Genomic DNA, 15,443 nt, shown 5'->3' with positions numbered 1-15,443 from the left:
TCATAGGAGAAAATAAGTTCATAAGTTTTAAGGAACTTAAAGACATCTGGTCCTTTTCCTGATTTCTTATAGAACCATATATGAAATATTTTGATGAAAAGATCATCTTTGGAAACTATCCCTGTTAAAAAAAAAAAGAGTCCAAAATGTCTCCCACTAACCTGTTCCTATATTTAATAATTATACTTTGTGTCAATATCAAACAAATCCTGGAAATAACTATCCTCTACAACAGAAAATTTAAGTAAAGGAATGGTCTAAATGGCCTATGAACTTTTCTGGAAGTGCAAAATGTGAGCCTTCTGAGTTTTATAGGGCATTTTGGATCCATTGTTAAGCCAACTATATATTCTTTTTCCCAACAGAATGATACAAGTTGCAGCATCTACTGAATTGATAGTCATACATGTTTGAATTTTAGGAGGGGGGAATTATTCTTTAACTTTTCAAATATTCACTCATTGAAAGTGATGGTACAATGTAGGCAGTGAAGACAAGAGGTAAACACTATGTTACTTTAATGTTCATTTTATGACCATTGTCAAGGTCAGATGCTCTCTGGGGGATCATTTTCCATCTAATATGGTAATAAAAAACCTGAAAGATATGTCAGTAGAATGAATTCACATGTTAAGTACTTTGAACACTTCTGAGTAAAGAGGAGCAGAAATTCAAGTTGTAAATTAAAAAAAAATACCTATCTATACATATCATGCATAGAATGCCTTAGAAAATCATTGAGTTCATAAGTGGTTTGCTATTTTGCCTAAATTCAATGGTATAATTTGGAAAAAGCAAATACAATTGTTCTGTCCTTATTTTTTAAATTTTATTCAGCAATAAGACCAATATTTTTCATATTTAAGGGTGTATGAAAAATTTGTCGAGTTTTAAAAGCTGAATACATGTAGCGTTGGATCAAGGCACATACAAGACTGGCCAAAGGGCGTACAATGCACTTTGGTTTTTAGTTGAAAATTAAAAAAAAAATAACAATCATGGCAACAAAAGGGTGGCTTGGTTTTTAAACAAGAAATAGCTCACAATTCAGTAGGAAGCTAGAAAGAAACGTTACATTACAAGTTTATCATGTAATTTCTGAAAAACTGTGATAGTAATGGGCAGTATTCTTGGTTGTAGTGAAAACAAATTGAGCATATTTATGTACAGTGTGAAAATATTTCATAGATACCAGAACTAAATTTGAGATCTAATAATCATTTTTAAAATTCACACTTAATTAAGTACTACTTAATCTGGATTGTCAAGGAGAAATGCTTATTATAACTCTACCTCTTATTATTAGGCTAGGGTATCAGCATTGGTGTCCCTTTCATAATAACAACTTATAGAGAATTAAAAATTATGTGTTTAGAATTCACTTTTGCAAAAAACAGAATGGCAGTATATATAAAACCAAACTGCAGTTCTGGTATTAGTGATCATTCTGTTCAAGATAGATCTTCTGAATTTCCTAAATATATTTTCTCATACTTGGAAGCCCAGTTACATTTTTGGTTATGTGGTGGTGTTCTTGAAGCCTTATTAAATATTGCATTTAGCTAATAGGCCTCAAATTCTTGCTTTCATGCAATCAATTTCATTCATGTACAGAAGGGATACTTTTTGTCTTTTTTTTTTAAAGGGGATATCTAATTTGCTTAGAGATAAAATGGTGATATTCAGAAAGTTGATATTGCCCATTACTTCACAAACTTTTGTTTATTGAGTTGCATCAGGTTGTACATATTTGATAGCCTGCACATTGTTTTGTGAATTTTTGCAATTATATTTTCTCAATCAGCCAGTTTTTACATTTTATTAATACCAAAGTGGAAAATGGCCTGTGCTTATACTACAAGGATCTCAAGTGAATGCAAAGTCCTGATTGTTCAACACAGCAAGAAAATTCACTTTCACAGTCAACAAGTCATCTTACTCAGTAGAACACAAAAGTAAATGGTTTGTAACTTCAATATTTGCAAGGAAAATACAGTACAAATTACTAAAAAATACTAAAATATAGAATTGTGGTCAGGTATCTCCACTACATTAATCGCAGCAGTAACCTGAAATTTGAAACTTTTAATAAAAAGTTCTTAAATATAAATTATATGGCAAATGTACAGTACATTGCTTTTTTCAGTCTTTAATCCAGTGTTTTGCAGTAGAACAGGTACCCACAGTCATCTCCCTTGTATTTAAAAAAAAAACCAAAATAAAGTCTGTTGAGTCTGTCAGTATCATGAATGGGAATGATCAGAATCTGGAATACCACTGTCTCTGTAGCTTCTGTTACTACTGCTTTCACTGTGGTTACTTTTATACAGATTTATTCCATTAGGTGGAAATATGGTGTGTATTACAAACTCCTCCTTAGATATAGGTTCATTGTTTATTGGTAACATCTGAAAAGAAGTCTCCCTGATTTCCAGGATGGAGTTGTCCTTCTTAGTTCCCGCTTCAGCATAGTCATCTTTTCTCCTCCTCCCTTTGCTGTAAGCACAGTTCCTTGAGAATAGGGATCCATTTCTATGAACATACCAACACACTAAAGCAAGCAGCGCAATGGCCACTAGTGCCACAGCACCCCCAATGATGGCAGCCAAGGGCAGATTGGAATTTTTGTAAGGTTCTTTCTCTTGTTCCCGGTTGAGGGTTGTTGTGGGATTGTACATTTTTAGGGGTGCAGTTTCAGTTTCTATACAAACTGGGGCTTCATCAGAGAGATAGAGATTGCTGGTTTCCATGGGAACCATGCATACTCGATATGGTGAATCTGGCTCGAGGGCTGTGACTAAGTACTCGTTCCTATCTCCTGTGACTATTGTTTCAGTTATAGATCCAAATGCAGGACTGTGACCCAGTTTGAGCCAACTGAGTCTTAAAGCCGTCATGGGTAGTGCAAGTTTCCAAGAAATACGAATGGTCTCAGTGCTGACGGATTTCACAGTAATTGTAATAATTTTCCTCACTGGACTCACGGTGGTACGGTAGTCCTTATTGAGTTTGGGATTCTTTACATCAGGTTGTTTGGTCACTGAAACTGGCCTCTGTCCTTGGGCAGGATATAGTGTGTTGGGTATTGCAGTAGTTATCTGAATGGTGCTTACAATCCCACTGTCTTTACAATCAAATAATTCTGTGTTGAGGTCCTTGATAGCCATTCCACGAACCTTTTCTGGTGCTTGGCACATAAGACCACGGACATTAACTTTCACAGGTAGTGACTGTAACCAGTCACGTACCCATTTCATTTTGCAACCACAGTACCATGGGTTGTTGCGAAGAAACAGTTGAGTTATGTTATCCAGATCATCAAAGATGCCCTGAGGTAAGTTACTTAGGTTATTATTGGACATATCTAATCGGTACAGTTGCCTTAGATAAGAAAAAGCATTTGGGGGCACCCGGTTGATGTGGTTTTCTTGAAGATAAAGCTTTCTCAGGTTTGTTCCTGGCAAATTTACTGGTGCAGCAGTAAGGGAATTTCGAACCAATGACAATTCTGTTAAATTGACGAGATTCATGAAGACTTTGTCTCCTAATCCATGGTTATTTAATAGGTTTCCATCCAAAACCAGGCGTTTTAAGCTAGTAAGATCTTGAAGAGATGGTGATGAAATTGTGGATATCCGATTATCATCTAAGCGTAGCTCTTCTATAGTCCTAGGTAAGCCCCAGGGAATGGTACTAAGGTGATTCCGGGATAGAAAGAGCAGTCTGAGATAGTTGTTATCCCGGAAGGCTCCATCTTCGATGCTAACAGCTGAAACAGAGTTATCATCCAGATGCAGTTCTTCTAGATAAGGAATTTTTGACAGTGAATCATAAGTAATGGTCCTTATATTGTTTTCCTGTAAATGTAATTCTTTAACATACTTTGGGAGGTTAGTTGGAAATTCATCTAGACTGTTGTGGTATAAGTATATTCTTTCTACTTTTAACAAGTTTTTTAGCTCTGAAGGAATCCCTGCATTATTTATTTGATTGTTCTGAAGGTAGAGGGTTGTAGCATCCTCTGGGATTCCTGTAGGAATGGACGTCAGCTCACGATCATTACAATAAATGAATCCTGCATCACAGCGACAGACAGAAGGGCAGGATTTGGCCATGACTGATTGGGGTGCCATCTTAAGGAATAGCCCTATTTTAGTCCAAATTAGGAAGATGCTCCAGGTTGGATTGATCATGGTCAGCAGTGTTGAGGTCTTCACAGAAATCTTTTTCTCTTGGTTTCAGTGCCCTGTAAGATGGAAGAAAAAAGATAATAGTAATTCAATCAGCAATTAGAAATCATAATGATAATATTAAAAACAAGAAGTATGGGAAGAAAAACTTGGAGTTTACATTGCTTATTATTATGGATGATTCAATGCGTATGTTTTTAGTATCATCTTTACTTTTTTAAACAAATTTATACTATATATGTTCAATGAGTATATATATATTTATATATATATGTTCAATGAATATAGTTATATGATGCTACCTTATGTAAAGGCTTTTGGTACATAGGCTAACTATTGTTGATTTAATTCCTTTTTATGTCAAGATAACTATAACGTTAATGTATTGATAAATTGTCCAAATACTTTTCTTAGTATTGATTTGATTAATTTAGGTTCCCAGTTAATGATTAGGTTATAGCAATGTCTAAATTTCTGTCTTTAGAATCTGAGTCTTATTAATTATAATGGCACAACTTTTTGTCCTTGAATAAAGTACTTCTGTTATTCTCAATGACTATGATTTCAGAAGGTTAATCACTCTTCAGTAATAAAAATTGAAGAAAATTATATCACAGAAATATAGCAAATTCCCATTCTGACAAAATTAATCCCAAAACAATTTCCAGAGGAAAAAAATAAACATTACATATTGTTTGGGAAAAGTTTATGTTGCTAGTACTTTTCCAGATAATTGGATACAAAATTCCATTTCAGGAGCATCAGCATGGTATAGTGAAGTAACAGGGAAGAAAATAACAACAACAACAACACCAAATATTGGTTTAGGGTCAGGAGACCTGGGTTCAGATCCTGGTTTTATCCTTCACTACTTATGAGGCCTTGGGCAAGCCACTCTTCTTCTGTGGATGTAAAAACTGTAAAGTGACAGGTTGGGTAAGATCACCTCTATGGTCTCTTCCAACTCTAAGTGCTTTGAATAATTTCATGTTAAAACTTCTTTTCCTTCATTCATACCCTTGTTTTTGAGTATAGCATGTTCTATGAGCCATATTTTAATGGATCTGTACTTTCATATAGTTTATTAAAAGTTTGTTAAAAACATACTCAGATATGTCCTTCCACTGGAAGTGTCAAAACAAAACTGGCATTTTCGTACTATGGCTATTGGCACTATGGATCCCTCCAACACAATGATCACATTTTAAATTCTCAAACATTATTCAGCTTCCATTGTGGTTAGACAATAGACATTTGTAGTGGTATTTATGTACCATAATTTCATATGCAAGGTGGGTCTAAGTAAGAATTTCTCCTCATCCTTTCATGAATTAAAATAATACGCACTAATATCTGTCCTCCTACCTTATTTAGAGATGTAAGTAAAATCTCTGCTGACAGGAATCCAGTGGCCTTAGTTTTCCTGGAGAGGGCCTGTGACTCTTCAGCTCTTGTTCAGTCCATGAAGTTGCTACTTGACTGTTTATTCGAAGAGTCCTCTGCAGCATATACCTCTTGACAAGGCTCACTGTTCTCAGTGAACATTCCAGTAGTGGTTCATCATGATAGACAAGTGCATTAGATTGTAGAATGGAAACAATTCAGCTTCCTGTTACTATGTGCAACACATGGCTTCCTATATGTTTTTCTCCCTCAAATAGAGTGTCTGTGTCAAGAGTTTCTTTTGTATAGTTTAATGCCCTTAATGGAAGTTGCCCTCTTTGAAATTCTTATATCCTCTTCTGTGTAGTGTCAGAGATAGTAACTTCAGATCCACATGAAGAAAACCATTCATGATGTTAAGGCCTATATAATAGTAGGTTTTTCAGGCAGTTGCCCCCCAAATTCTCTTCCTGTATAAAATTACCCAAGTATAAACTTTGTCAAGTAGCTATATCCTGAGGTATGCATACCTGTGGTGAAATAGCTATTTCCAGCTTTTGCTTCTTTGTACTTTTTCAGAATTTCTGGTGGAGTAAATATTTCTTCGTGTTACACAAGAATAGGTGGTTTTTTGTTTTTTGTTTTTTTTTGAGATGTGAAAGAAAATAGAATTCAGATGTTCTTCTGGAGAAATAAAAAAGGGAGCAGGCTATATTTCTTCCAAATATCTCTTCTAAAAAATTCTGTGTCAGTTAATTAACCTGTGAAAATAAACAAGGCTTAGTGAACCATTGATAACATTGTGCACTGACATAATGAAAGAAATTTTTAGGTGTTAATCTACTTCTGTTATTTACATAACCAGCAGATCTCATGACCTAGTGTCTAGTGGAAAACAACTAAAATAAGTAGATCTGTCATTTGCTTCTTTTTATGTTTACTAGTCCACTTCTCTAAAATAATAGCAACTGAAAATAGTTTCAATCAATATTCTATAAGGAAATTTTATTTTGGTAAATATGAGCCACTGTTTCTTTACTCTTTAAGCAGTCTCACATCATATTTAGCTTGCTATTGCCAAAACTTTTAAAGTCTAATTTTTATCCTTTCTTTAGGCATAATATGCTATCCCCCAAAGTGCACATTGAATAAACAACCAAATATATCATGGAAAAATATAATCTAAATACTATAACTAAATTCTTAGGTGTTTTGTAAGCCATTCATATTTTCCATCAAAATTTAACTACAACTTATATAGTTGGAAAGTATTCCTTTTAGAATTCTTCTCCTGATTTGCTTAGGGCCAAGTCTGATATTGTCTTTCTGCTTTAATTTCCCCACCTACATAATGCAAATTCCAAGTCCCTACCTCATTAGAGGTGTTTGTGAGGCTTAATTGGCAGTCCGGAAACCCTAGGTAGTTCCCTTGGCCAAAAGGAAATATGGAAGTTAAAGGCTTAATTATTGTCTCAATTAGATGAATATTTTAATTTTTTTTGTCAGTAGATTTCTAGTAGTTTAAAAAATTTATATTTGGGGCCAAAAGATCTTTTATTAAATCAAACTCATTGTAATGATAGATAACAGATTTCATTAAAACACGATGGTGAATTTTTCCACTTTTAAAAGCATATTCATTATAATAAATGACCTTTTTAGTTTCCAAAGAAAAGGATTAAAGTCTGACTGATGAGACCAGTAATTCTAGTGATGGCATTATTTTAGCCACTGGCTAATAAGACAGGCTATTCTTTTGTTTACTGTCTTGTGAAAGTTTACTCCTTCAGGTGTGTTCTGTCCAAGGAAGAGCATCTTTATGAAACAGAGATGCTTGACTCTTAAAATTAAGGGCTGGAGTAGCAGCAATTTACTTTTTCCTCTAGTAATTACATGGCATCCAACAAGGAGAGCATCTGTTTCAAAATTCAAACCTTGTAGAGAAACAGTATGTTAAATCGAGCTAAGTTTTCAGCAAAAGAAAAATAGTTTCTTCGTAAATGCCAATGAATTTAATTTTATAACAAACTCAGGTTGATTGCATTAATAGAATTAAAGATTTTGTTTTTTCAAAATCACAGGTATATTTAATTTATGACTTGAGCAGCTTGAACTGAGAATAGCAGTTTATACCAGATGTATAAAGCAGTCTCTAATGAATATTGCAAAGTACCCACAGAGGAAACTTTAAATGATTCATTTCTTAATGTGAGGTTTGAATGCGGAGCCTCTCAAACTTCCCTGGGAATTTTTGAATTATCGTGCTACATTTTCTTGAAAACATTTGCCTCTTATTCAATTGGCAATCCAAGCTAGCAAGATCATAATTGCAAACCTACTTTTGGAAATATTTGCTGTAAACATTTCATAAGCATGAAAATAGTATGAATATATTTAAAGGTAATAAGACAATTAAGTAATTTATGCTTCTTAGAAAATAATTATTTTTTATTAATATTATTAGAAACTGATTAAAAACAATCAGGAAAACAGTGTGTGTGAATCTGCAGAATGAGTCAAGTCAAATATTTCTTATTTTCCCAAGTAATCTAAATAGAATTCTGAAACTGAGATGATGAAATCACTGGATTAGTCTGAAAAAAAAAATGTTGATGCCCTCTCCTCACTTCTGCTGCACAAGCAGATTTATTCAGAACATATACTAGGATGTGACCAATATCAATAACCCAAGATAAAAGAGAGCATCTTTAATTATTTGCCTAAGAATAGAGTTGAGTTGGAATCAAGCTCTCTATCTGTGCATTGGCTTGAACACTTTCTGCACTGAGAAAAGAACACCAGTTACACTTTAGTGTGGAAAAGAAAAAGACTAATGTATTTACTTTGCCTTTTCACTTTTAAAACTGCTTCCTCCTGGCCCCATTTGATATGCAAACCTACATTTGCCACTAATACAATAGTGGTAATAACTTGGGATTAAATTGAGAGCACTAAAGCTTGTTAAATTCTTTGAACCTGTCTTTCCCTAGTCCCTAAATTGCATCAAAACAAAGAGAAAAATTTTTTAAAAAGCAGATCTCTTTAGAGAAGAATGATACAGTTTCAAATATGTGGATTAAGTTTATAACTTCCCTTTCATTCGTACCCCTTTAAATTGAAAATAGTTCAATTTAGGATTTGATTGTGTTTGATATCTCGAACTTCCCTTTTATATTTGAAACTATAGCTCAAAACAATACTTTTTGCATATCAAAGGCTATACTGATCTATCCACATAGAATCTGGGTATCCTGCTGCCAAGCTCAGACTTCTCTCTTCTTGAGCTCTCTCTACATAGTCACTGACATAGAGTCATTATGGTTGAGTCTGCATGAAGAAAAGAAAAATAACCCCTGCTGGTATAGACACTGTGGGCAGGTTTTCACAACATCAGATTCAGAGCCTTTTATGGATTCATGGTTTTGAAAGAGCCTATTAAATTTCAACAAAAAAGGATCAATCTTCTTTTTAAAAAATGTTGTTAAAGGAGTAACTTCGGGAAAAATAAATGGAACTCTGGTTAAAGGAATGTTTTATCTTTATTTTTAAAAATGGTTTTGTCTTTCAAACTTTATTTTAACACTGAAATTATAACAAGGACAAAAAGTCAATCAGTATTATAATGTCTTTAGAACAGGAATTTCCTTGTTCAATATTTTTAATAAAATTTAGTGATCCTTTTGGATACAGGGAACAATTATACTATATATATGTGTGTGTGTGTGTGTATGTGTGTGTATCTTCAAATGAATTTCAGAAAAAATATGAAGGAATAAGATATTTGAGGAAAACTAATGTAATTTAAGAAATTTACCCAAAGTAACCAATTAATATTTATAAATAAGTCAATAACTGGAGAAATTTTCTGTCTATCTATCGGACTGTCTTCTTTACTTGTGTTAGGGGAGAGGGATGGTTAGTATTTGGAAATGTTGGCATTTGTGTTAAAATACAGTCATAGCCTATATGAAATTAGTGCTAAGTTCCCACATCCATTAGTTACTATTTAAAACATTTTAAATGTGCTGGTTTATTTTTCACTGGCTTTGATTACTTAAAATGTTATTTAGTCCTATTTTCCTCTAAAATTCCATGAATAATGTAAAGAATATGGGACTTTCTTATTATGGTTTCCTTTTAATTATCTTTGGAAAATATTTTCCAAGATGGTGAACTATAATTTTTTTCCATATTAAAGTCAAGAAGAAATTTACTTATATAGCTTCTAATCCAAATTACTTGCATTATTGTTGTGAGTGCAGTCCAAGGTAAAAGAAAACAGGTTTGATAGAACTCACTTTGTTTTTGTAAATGCTCTTAGGTAACCTGGCACATATGCAGAGGATTAGAAAAGTAATTTGTTTACGAAGGCTTCAATTGCAGCTAGAAAGCTTAGCAAAATGATCAAAAGTCTGTATACTAAGTCATTGCAGCACCAAATAGTATTGAAAACCAAGTAGATACATGGTTAACCTTAAAAATGGAGAACATAAGGTTAGTTGATGGTGACAGCAAAATGCTTTCTAAGTACCTTGTCTAGTAGTTAAATTTTCCACGATCATCAGATTTCAGGAAAGTTCCCATTCTTTTGTTTAATGCTAGGCAAGCAGAAGGACCTCTAACTCTTCTCTTGAGAGTCATGAAGTCTGAAGGGTTTGCTGAGATGCAAAGAAGCAAGTGTGCCTTTTTAGACCGGTTTCTTGACTATTTTATACTCAAGGAAGGTTTTTTTCTTTATTTATGTAAAAGTGAATATAACAATTAAAAATATGATTATTTTCTCTTTTTACATCACTGATTCTTTTCCCCATTAAATTTGTGATGAATGAACCTGATCCTGCTTCATTTACTTTGGCTTGTAAAGTTAAATGGAGCATCCTTAAAACAAACAAACAAAAAAGCAAACTGGGATATTACTTCCATCATACTATATTAGATTTAACCAGAAAGAAAAGCTATCACAGCAAAAGTGGGGCTACTATTTCCTTTGGAGAAAGTCAAACTGAGTAAGTTTGAGAGTTTGTAAGAGTGACGTATCTATTAATTTTTTCTTAAGAGTTTCCATCCATGTAATGCTAATTCCATCTACATTTATATTAAACCACAAATATGCTCTTAGAATAAATTATACAGTCTAATTTATTGGACAAATCAAATTTGGTATCTTTTTAGTTTCTAACATTTATTTTCACTTGAGTTCCAAAATTAGAAAATGTAGATTTTGTTTTCTTATGTCATTGTGGTATTGATTTAAACAGAACAAGAGTACTCCAACTAATAATTTCATAAAAGAATGACACACTTTTAAAAATGTGTTTAACTAAATGTGGACTCAGCTTTTCTTCTCCAAGTTGCCAAGGTAACTTGCCCACATCTAAAGTAAAAAGAATAAAGAACAAAAGCTATCATTGTCTTATCAAGTGAGAGCAATTTCTCCCTGCCTCCAATTTCAGTGGAATACCTGGAAAGGGCTTTCATAAATTCCTGACACTTGTTTTGAGGTAGAGAAAGACGTTACACATATGCAAAACAACTGAGACTCTAGCTATATTTCTTTCTTTCTACTTAAAAAAAAGATCCTTGTAATTTCTTGTCTGTAGAAAATAGCTTAACAGGGGTCACATTGAAAAAAATTGTTTTTATACACACTCTAGAAAATGACTTTATGCTGTTAATTGATATGTTAAAATGCGTGTTAAATTATATGATATATATTCTGAAACTGTAAAATATATACTGAAATATGAACTCTTTTGATTATTGAAAAGAGAAGTTTTCATTCAACCACCTCTTTTGGGGGTGGGTGGGGCAAATTTGTTGACTTCTAGAAATTTCCTGAAATGATGGCATGTTATAAGTAACTAGAGGATATTTGTGTTTATTCTCTGTAGAGAAAATGCATTTTTCAGGACTAATATTGCTGTTACTTTACTGTAGAGTTTTTGCCCACTGGGGGGTGGTGCACTCTACAAGAAGCCTGCTTTTAGGAGCCACAAGTCAGATGTTTGCTGCTGCTGTCCAGTTTTTCTCTGCTTTAATTACAACAAAGCCTCCTGTTGAGAAGAACAGTGAAGGCCTCAGGGGGCAAGAATGAGGGAGGGGGGAATGGGGAAGAAATTTCAGTCTTTAAAAGATTTCCTGAATCTTACTTTCCACATTGACTTCATTTACCATGGTTTTCTAAAAATAACTGATAGTTCATTCTAAATCAACTGGTTTGAATTTCAGAAAATTTAAAAGATATATTCAGAATGATTGATTAGCTCCAGTTCTATGATTGATCACATCCTTTGTTTTGTAGGCCACCCACCTTTTTTGTAAAGGAAGACCCCTAAATATTGACTTTAGGCAAAATTAAAAGATAATTTCTACAATTAGTATATAGGTATACAGTTTATTATGCTGAATAGTGTCTATTTAAAAGTGAAAACTTTTATAATATTTGACATCATAAAATAAACACAAAATTTAAGGCAAGTTCTCTGATAATCATCTTTCTAGGTTTCGAAATTGTTAAACATACTCTAATAAGAGGGAAAAGAGTTGGGTTGTGTGGCCTAGGAAAGTGCAGAGAATTTCTTTAAGGTGGACTTAAATATTTTTAACACTCGTAATTGTAGTTTTCATCTTGAGGGACTAAAGCATGCCTCCATTAGAGCTCTAGGTCCTAAGGCTAGAGGAGATGCTGAGCATAATTGGAGTTTCTGTTTGATTGGGTGATACAGTCTAGAGAAGAAACTGGGATAAAGATAATTAATAGCCTGCTAACAAAGTCTGACAGCCACAAGATTTCAACCAAATTTATTTCACACTGCTTCATTTAGCTCGAGAAAAGTTTTGATAGAATTTGAGGATCATTAATTAGCACTTGAAAAAGAAATACCTAGTGTTTTGTTGTCACTCTCAGTTATGACAGGGTTTTTCATTATTTTACTTATCCTAATAAATGCGACTTTGTATGCTGACCAATTATATATTTGACTAATATTAATGTATAGGAAGGCTTTAACAGTACATTCTGAATTGGTTATAATTGATTTTTAAAAAAGGGTCAGCCGAGAAGTGACTTATTCTACCATATTAGTATCCAGTAGATAACAATACCTGACGAAACAGTAATGAGTTCATTATTTTCATTCATTCGCTCATTTTAATACATTTGCTACCACTTAAAACAAGTTAGACTTGATGTGCTTAATCAGTGCTATTTCAAAAGAAAGTCACTTATATTTGATTAAGAAATGCAATCACATTTGGGTGAGCTTATTCTTTGCGTGTTAGGTTATTATCTCATATTTAAATACTAATGGTACTATAAATTATCATTTTATGTATATTAGGTTATCTCTTATTTAATATTCTTTGCATGACAAAAATGGAGTAACATTTAATGCATGGTGCTTTAAACAGGATATATATTTTTTAAAGAAATACTAATAGACATGTAGACATGTATCTACCACTTTGGGACAAATACCAAATATATTGCCCCAAATCAGGAATGTTCATTTTTTCATACACAGGCTGAAATGGATTTTCTTAAGCAGATTGCCAAATGAAGGCTTTTCTAAGGATGAGTCAGTTTTCTAGTGGGTGCGATTATTTTGTTTTTGCTCTTTTGATTTTTTACATATGCAGATATGTGGTCTTAAATTTTACATATATACACATATGGTGGCTCCTAAAAACAAGAGCAGTTAAATTTATTTTAAAACCTTAAAAATATAGCTGCCTTTTTTTAATTGTGAAAGAATTTGATTCCGTTATTCTTCAAGATCTAGATTTTTACTGTTCTTTAAAAAGAAGGAAAAAGACCCCCCCCAATTAAAAAAAAAAGACCTAAAAGATGCATAGGGAATTGGGCCCTGTTGCACTATTTGACTCAGTGCAACCATTTTGTTCCAGACCTAATCTACTAGATTATTATTATTATTTTTACATACCTCCTACTACTTTTTGGATTTTTTTTGGTATAATATTTTCAGAGTCTAGTTCTTAGATGAAGGAATGCTATTTAGAAATTGAATAAGGGTTTTAGGTTTAGGGTTTTTTTTTCTTCCAAGGGGTGGGGGTAGATTTGTTAATCTGGTCTTATTGCATGCATGATGCATAGCCCTAAAGCTTAGCTTTGTTAGTTTCTCTGAGTGGACTTTGTATGAATTACCATGCTAGTCACATACTGCATTTGTCCAAGCAATGAATTTTGGCATTATAGGAGAGAAGGAATATGGTTGAGAAGTCTCACTCTCCTCTGGGTTGAATTAAATAGTTGTGATCCACAAGTCTGAAATCTTCAAAGCAGAAATGTAGGCTAGCAATGCAAGCTTTAAAATCTAGGTGTAGCTGTTAATCCTTTACAAAAGCATATAAGTCTACAGAAGTAGCTGTGAGCAAGATGTATGCTTTTCATGTCCTGCCTGCTTATGTGCTGAAGGCTTATTGATTTCCTTTCACAGTTGTAAAAACGACAATTGCCCATCATACCACACATGCAGCAGAGTCCAAGTTTGTCAAACATTTTGTTTCACTAGTACAGTGAAAAATCTGAATTTAAATTTTTAGTGTCCAGGGTAAGCAAAACATTCAAGTTTTTAACTTGCTATTTTCTAAAGTGGTCTTTTCAAAGAATAGATGCCTTAAAGACAAAATTAATCCATTTGCAAATAAATATAGTCAAAGCTTTTAAGAAATTTCCCCTGTATGAGTTATATTGTAAAATCCATTTTTATTTGTTGGTTTACAACCATATCATTCATTCGTATGGCTTGAGAGCTTAGATTAAGATTTCATGGTGGGGAAGTAAAAGATCAAACTTTCTGGAAAAATTAAAAAAAAAAAAGAGAAACAAGGGACACACTTACCAGAAAGCTGAAGGAAAAAAGGAGATCCTATTTACAATGCCCAGCTCCGGTTGTAATTCCACTGATTGTTAAATGAAATAATCAACCCCCTTCCTCGGCAGGTCCAGAACACACAAAGCAAACAGCAGCTGCAGTACCCAGCGAGCTTGTCCTGTTTCAGATCACTCTTAGACCAAGCAGGAGTGAGAGAAGGAAAGCATTCCAGTTTCCTGCACACACAGCCCACCTCCAAGTCTGAAGTTAAAGCTTCACCTCGCAGTGGTTGAAGAAGGGGGTGATGTCATGGATGGGCAGGACTTAGCCCTGCTCTTGTTCAGTGAGGTAACTGGCTAAGCAGACATATATGCTTTGCCAACACTAGAGGGGGTAAGAGAAGTCTAAATAAGGCAGAGTCTGCCAAAATTGTGCTCATGTACTGGGCTGTTTGTGTTGGGAGCAAATCTTTGAAATTTCAGCATTTTAAAAGTTTACTATAGTAAGAGAGTAGTATCACAGATGTCCTCTTTTCTAGATGTCCAGCATTTTAGGACTTCTTTCATGAGGTTGCAATTCTCCTCTTTGTTAATGCCTAGGAGGACGTGAAAATAAAGTTGATCATAATTTGATTATTTTCATTATTGACTAATGACAAGAAGAGTGATAGTTTTACGATAATTATGTACAGGAAAGACAAATAATTCCAATTATCTGCATATGTTTAATAGACCAAAAAAGGGGAGAGTTTTGTGAGTATGCAAATTCTTTTTTATAATCTTGGTTAAAATACTGATTATTCATTTGAGGGGAAGGGACAATGGCAAAGACCAAAAGTTAAGACATTTACTTGAGACATTTACTGTATGCTTATTTATCTCTAATTTTATAAATAAAAGCATGTTTCCTGATATTCTTTACCCCAACAATTTAGGCATATTTATATCCTGATTCCAGATTGAATCACCAATTTTAGAGTTATGGGTTAAAAAGAAGCAAAATATTTAAGAATACTTTTGTTTCCTTTATTTCATAG

General features: G+C 33.5%; 2 protein-coding genes across 3 annotated transcripts in view; one reads left to right on the top strand and one right to left on the bottom strand.

The window, feature by feature from the left end:
* Window positions 1–15,443, top strand: part of MACROD2 (mono-ADP ribosylhydrolase 2) — a 2,135,263-nt gene that overhangs the window by 264,366 nt on the left and 1,855,454 nt on the right. The gene's annotated exons all lie outside the window — the stretch shown is intronic.
* Window positions 816–14,655, bottom strand: FLRT3 (fibronectin leucine rich transmembrane protein 3). The gene is made up of 3 exons (XM_027840304.1): window positions 14,435–14,655; window positions 5,556–6,334; window positions 816–4,246 (listed from the first exon to the last, which is right to left on the bottom strand). The coding sequence occupies exon 3, from the start codon at window positions 4,191–4,193 to the stop codon at window positions 2,244–2,246; it is 1,950 nt and encodes a 649-aa protein (XP_027696105.1). The 5' UTR covers window positions 4,194–4,246; window positions 5,556–6,334; window positions 14,435–14,655; the 3' UTR covers window positions 816–2,243.

The sequence above is a fragment of the Vombatus ursinus genome, unplaced genomic scaffold (assembly GCF_900497805.2).
Source record: "Vombatus ursinus unplaced genomic scaffold, bare-nosed wombat genome assembly UNPS02014841.1, whole genome shotgun sequence".
NCBI classification, from domain to species: domain Eukaryota; kingdom Metazoa; phylum Chordata; class Mammalia; order Diprotodontia; family Vombatidae; genus Vombatus; species Vombatus ursinus.
The sequence above is the reverse complement of the archived record's forward strand: the minus strand, read 5'-3'. Positions and strand labels throughout refer to the sequence as shown.